At 47.9% G+C, this 4985-nt stretch overlaps 1 protein-coding gene across 1 annotated transcript; it reads left to right on the top strand.

The window, feature by feature from the left end:
• The first annotated feature begins 307 nt into the window (after window positions 1–307).
• LOC124708484 (pectinesterase inhibitor 8-like) lies at window positions 308–862 on the top strand. The gene has a single exon (XM_047240171.1). It carries the CDS (start codon window positions 308–310, stop codon window positions 860–862), a length of 555 nt encoding a protein of 184 aa, XP_047096127.1.
• Window positions 863–4985: the final 4123 nt, after the last annotated feature.

Here is a 4985-nt window from a genome sequence, read left to right as displayed (position 1 = left end):
CAGTTTCGTCATTTTAATAGTACTTGTTTCCAAATGATTATAAAAATGAATAAATTGCTTGTGTTATTCTAGTCGAGTGGAATTGTTGCGCGGCTAATACTGACCCCAAATCTCAGTCAGCTACTAGTGGCTGCTAACCGGACACTTGTGTGGCTTCTCCATGTTCCATGCAAACAGTACTCAGACACCTCTCCTCCCAATATCCCTCTGAAAATTTCTGCCCCTATATAAAACCTCATGCAGTCCGATCACTTCCACTTCTCATAGTGACAAGGATTCCGGAGTAACATCTTCAGACAAGTAAAAGATGATCAAGGCGCCCAGCTCCTCTCCCATGGCTTTTGTCGCGGCGGCCGCGGTTCTCGTCTTCGTGTCGGCCTGGGGCGGCGCGGACGCGACGATCGAGAGCACGTGCCGGGTCGCGGCGGCGGGCGATCGGCGCGTGGACGTGGCGTTCTGCACGCGCCAGTTCTTGGCATTCAACGGCGCGGCGGACGCGGACGATTGGGGCCTGGCCAAAACGGCGGCGCTCGTCGGCATCAGCCTCGGCGACGACGCCATATTCGACCTCACCCACGGGAAGCTCTTCCCGCCGCCCGCCGACAAGAAGGCCGAGGCGGCCATGGACGTGTGCGTGAAGGCGTACGACCAGGTGGGGCTGGCCTTCGCGAAGACCTCCGACGAACTCAGGTCACGTCGGTGCGCGCCTGCCAAGGAGCAGGTGGCGCGCGTGGCGGCGCTCGTGCAGCGCTGCGATGCCGGGCTCGCCAAGGTCGGCCTCGCGTCGCCGCTGCCCAAGTACAGCGCCGACTGCCTGCAGACGGCCATCATCGCCATAGCCATCACCAACCTCATCAAGTGATGGGTGCATGCATGCCTGCACGCATCGAACACGTCTAGTTCGGTTCTTAGTTCGTCGTGTGTGACAAATTAAAACTCGTGTAGGTGTAGCGCAGTATATATTGTTCCTCATCTTCCTTTACCAATAAAGCTATACAATAAATAACGCGCAATTCGTGCTTGGTTAATTTAGAGTTTAATTAGATTGCAAATATTTCCTCTAAATTTAGGTTACGTTGATTTTTCTGCTCCATTTGGACTTTTGAGACAGTTCTATATCCATCTTTAAAGTGCTTACTGTGGTCGCCCGAGATATTTTTCCCCGATACATCAATAGATATAGTTACAACGAACGATAAATCATGTCGAAACATCAAGAACGTTTACGGCAATGTGTGCTACGGATGCCTCTCTTGATCTCATATCTAAATATATGTATATATATATATGCTTGCCCGTTTAGTTATTGCTCCGTTCTAAAATAAAGTGTCATAACTTTTTTTAGATACGAATGTATCTATAAACTAAAATATGTCTAGGTACATCTATATTTATACAAAGTTGCGACACTAGTATTTGTCATTTTCATCGATTATGATAATCTTGCTTCTTCAACTCAATTTCCATTCCAGTGTGTTTGTTTATCCAACTTATCGCTAGCTCATTGGCTATTTTAATCACATAAGGTTGTAAATTAAGTTCATCACAACATAACTTAGAAACCGCAAACTGGGTCTAGACAAGTATGTGGCATGGTACATGTATTCGACTATAACAATCACATCCCTGTAAACCTAACTCTGTTATTTCGGATCAAGGGAGCTGGAAAACTGCTTTCGAGCATAAGATCTCCTGCCCCAAAGCAGATCCTGGAAATCCAAACTCCGTATTTGAAAAATACATTTGCGGGAGATTTTGCACTAGGATCATCACGAGTTCATCAACAACACAATTATATAGATACATAGTTTCTGGATCTCTACATTCATAGATTAGTGCAACCTAAACCTAATCCTAAACTTTGGACCAAAGGCCGTGGAGGCACTTCACTGGGGACCAAATTTTCATGGCATGGAAGATGTACCCTAGGAAAAATCTAAATTTTACGAAATTCCCCGCAAGTTTTCGATTATGCTACTATGACTTTATAGCATCTATATGTTTTTAGATAACAACTTGATGGCATATGTAGTAACAACTCACAACATTACTAGATATGTTATCGTATAATAACATAGGATGAAGGTTCCATATCTTCATTGTCAATCTTGTGGCGAGTGAATCAAAATGGCTCCAAGAAATACATAATACAAAACTTAATTAAATTATAAAGGCGGTAGTTTGCTGCAGGAGGCGGTGGTATTTCGCTATGGGCCAGGACACAGAGGTAGTGGCATGTCACTCCTCATCATAAGAGGAGTCCGCCATGTAGGCCTGGAGGCTGGCCAAACTTAAGTACGCCGACCGAACCAACGCCAACTCAACCACTAGCTTGGCTTCGCCATTGTGCTCCATCGCCCCTTTATTTGATGCAAATTAATAATTATAAATTCAGTACTTTTTAGTATGTAAAATTTAAATGAGCAAAATAAAAATAAATAAAAGAAGTGAGCCTGACTCACTTGGTTAGAAAAGTGTATGTGCAATCTAGCCACCCAGGTTTAAGTTCTAAGGGATGCAGAATTAGGTTCTATTTTTTTTCTAAAAAAATTCATTGGAGAGGCTTCTCCTGCCGTATTCATATTTCTAAAAAAAGAGAGAAGAAACCACTCTAACCGTGTCGCAACATGTAAGTTGTATGATCGTAATTGATGTTGTCGGATAAAGCAAGTGGAGGTGGCCCATCTGCTAGTGAACATGGATAAGATAGGAATACGGTAGGGATAACTAGGCAACAATCAAATGAAAAACACAGGGCCACCAAAGTCTTGGCCATGTTGATTCCCAAAGAGTTAAATCCATCATTAGTAACTAAATTTGTCAGGCAAAATCAATTCAGTCACCATACTATACGTGATGGAGGGTCACCGCTCAAAATGTGACATTGTATTTGCTCACATGGCTGTATGGAGTGTATGGGGTCCCACTGTCGGGTAACTTAACTTTAGGGTGTGTTCGGTTTGAGAACTGAAGGGAATGGAATGGAACGGTTCCATTCCGACGTCATGGGATGGTTCCGACCCTGTGTTCGGTTCAGAAAAAATTGAAGAACGGAATGGTTCTGTTTTCTGTTCGGCTCAGGAATCTCACAGTGGAACAGAACGGCCTAAACCTGATTTTTGTCCAAATCAAAATTAACATAAACCTAAACATGATTTGTTTTTTTCAAACCAAAGTCAACCAGGCCAAAATCAACACAGAACGGAGGAGCATGGCCGCACATGCCTGGCCACCGCGCGTGCCCTGCCTGGCCGCCGCTCGTGCTTGCCCCCCTGCGGGCTGGCTGCCGCCGCGCACTGGCCATCGCCGGTCGTGCTCGCGTGCTGGGCGCCGCCACGTGCCTGCCCCCCCGTGCTGGGCTCCGCCGCGTGCTGGGCGTCGCCGCCGCGTGCCTGGCCCCCCGCGTGCCTGGCCGCCGCTGCGTGCTGAGCTCCCGCCGCGCGCTGGCCGTCGTCGCGTGCTTCCGCCGCCGTGTGGCCGCCGCCGCGTGCTGAGAGAGAGAGACGCACGAGAGGACGAGAGAAAGAAAGAGATGGTTAGCGTGAGCTTTTCTACTTTTTTCGCTCGTAGACAGCCGTTCCTCCAGATTCGACCAAATCGGTCGAACGAGTCGGTTCCGCATCTTACAGATATATTCGCTTCTGAGGAATCACTTGGTTCCGTTCCTTCTCTCCAACCGAACAGAAGAACGAGAGCTGGGTGCGAAACCGTCCCGTTCCATTCCACCGAATTCCAGAACCGAACACACCCACCCTTAGTTGGCGAAACAACAAGAGGTGGCAGGGAGTTCTGTGCAAAAGCGTCACCGACTACTGAGATTTCCCCTCCCCTCCAATCCTCTGCCCGACCATAGTTCGGCGACCCTGCCACCGGAGCTCCACTGCAGGTCGCGAGCTGCCAAACGGTGCGGTGGGCCCTCTGTCAGCACTCCGCCGGTGGGCCTGTCCATTTCCAATGATTCGCCACCCCGATTGCGGCTGAGGAGCCATGGTGATGGTGGCCGGCGCTGCTGCTCATGCCGCTCCATAGGTCCAGCCCTCCCAGGCAGGTCGCCAGCGTCGCGCAGCTCGCGTCGCCGCACCACTAGCTCTAGAGACAACAGTCTCTCTGCCGGCAGCTTCATCTCGACGGCAACGTCGCGCTGATCAGCCGCGGCGCACCACTGGCAGTTGCTCTCCTAGACCTGTAGCGTACCAGAGTGTGGTCAGTGCGTGGCAATATCTGGCAGGGGGCAACAAATTCCAGGGGACAGGAGCAGATGTTGTTGGATGCGACACAAGTGGTGCTTCTAGTAAAGTTTTTTTTAGTTCTGCTACAAGTGTTGTGCGGTGTGTGAAGAAGCAACTCAACTGAAGAGAAAACTTTGCCAACATAAACCTTTGGGATTAGTTAGATCAGCCTCTCTAAAAATTTAACTTACAAATGCATTTTTTCATCATTAGATTCGGCTGCCCACGGGTCCTCTTCATCCGACTCATCATCCTCTATTTGAGTTTTGGTTTGATCTTTATCTTTTGAAGCACAACTCTGAACACTCTGAACTTTGCCCTTGGCAGAAGCAAATTTGCGCTTCAAAACCGAACTCTGAACTTGGTCACCATCAGACTTCTCACGTACATTATCTGCATACAAATCATCATCACCTTTACTAACTTCATAATCTGAGTCAACACAGTCAAAGTCGGAGTCATTTTCATCATCACTCTCTTTATCTTCTCTAGATACTTTTGCTAACAAGTTCACATATTGTTCTCTTTCTACTACTCCGCCTTGTTCTACCAGGAACACACTCTGCATCTTGTACATCAGTTTGACTAGCTGGCATCTCAGGCTGGGTGCTGGTACATGACTTTGAAGGGTTGATGATAGGAGGCTGATGTCTACGGGTGCTTCTATTCTTGTAGACAGTGTTGGACCTCCAAGAGCAGAGGTTTGTAGAACAACAACAAGTTTCCCTTAAGTGGATCACCCAAGGTTTATCGAAC

The sequence above is a fragment of the Lolium rigidum genome, chromosome 4 (assembly GCF_022539505.1).
Source record: "Lolium rigidum isolate FL_2022 chromosome 4, APGP_CSIRO_Lrig_0.1, whole genome shotgun sequence".
Taxonomy (NCBI): domain Eukaryota; kingdom Viridiplantae; phylum Streptophyta; class Magnoliopsida; order Poales; family Poaceae; genus Lolium; species Lolium rigidum.
The sequence above is the reverse complement of the archived record's forward strand: the minus strand, read 5'-3'. Positions and strand labels throughout refer to the sequence as shown.

What these genes read in the sequence shown, in the direction of transcription:
- LOC124708484 (XM_047240171.1), top strand. Translation starts at nt 308, where the DNA reads ATGATCAAGGCGCCCAGCTCCTCTCCCATGGCTTTTGTCGCGGCGGCC.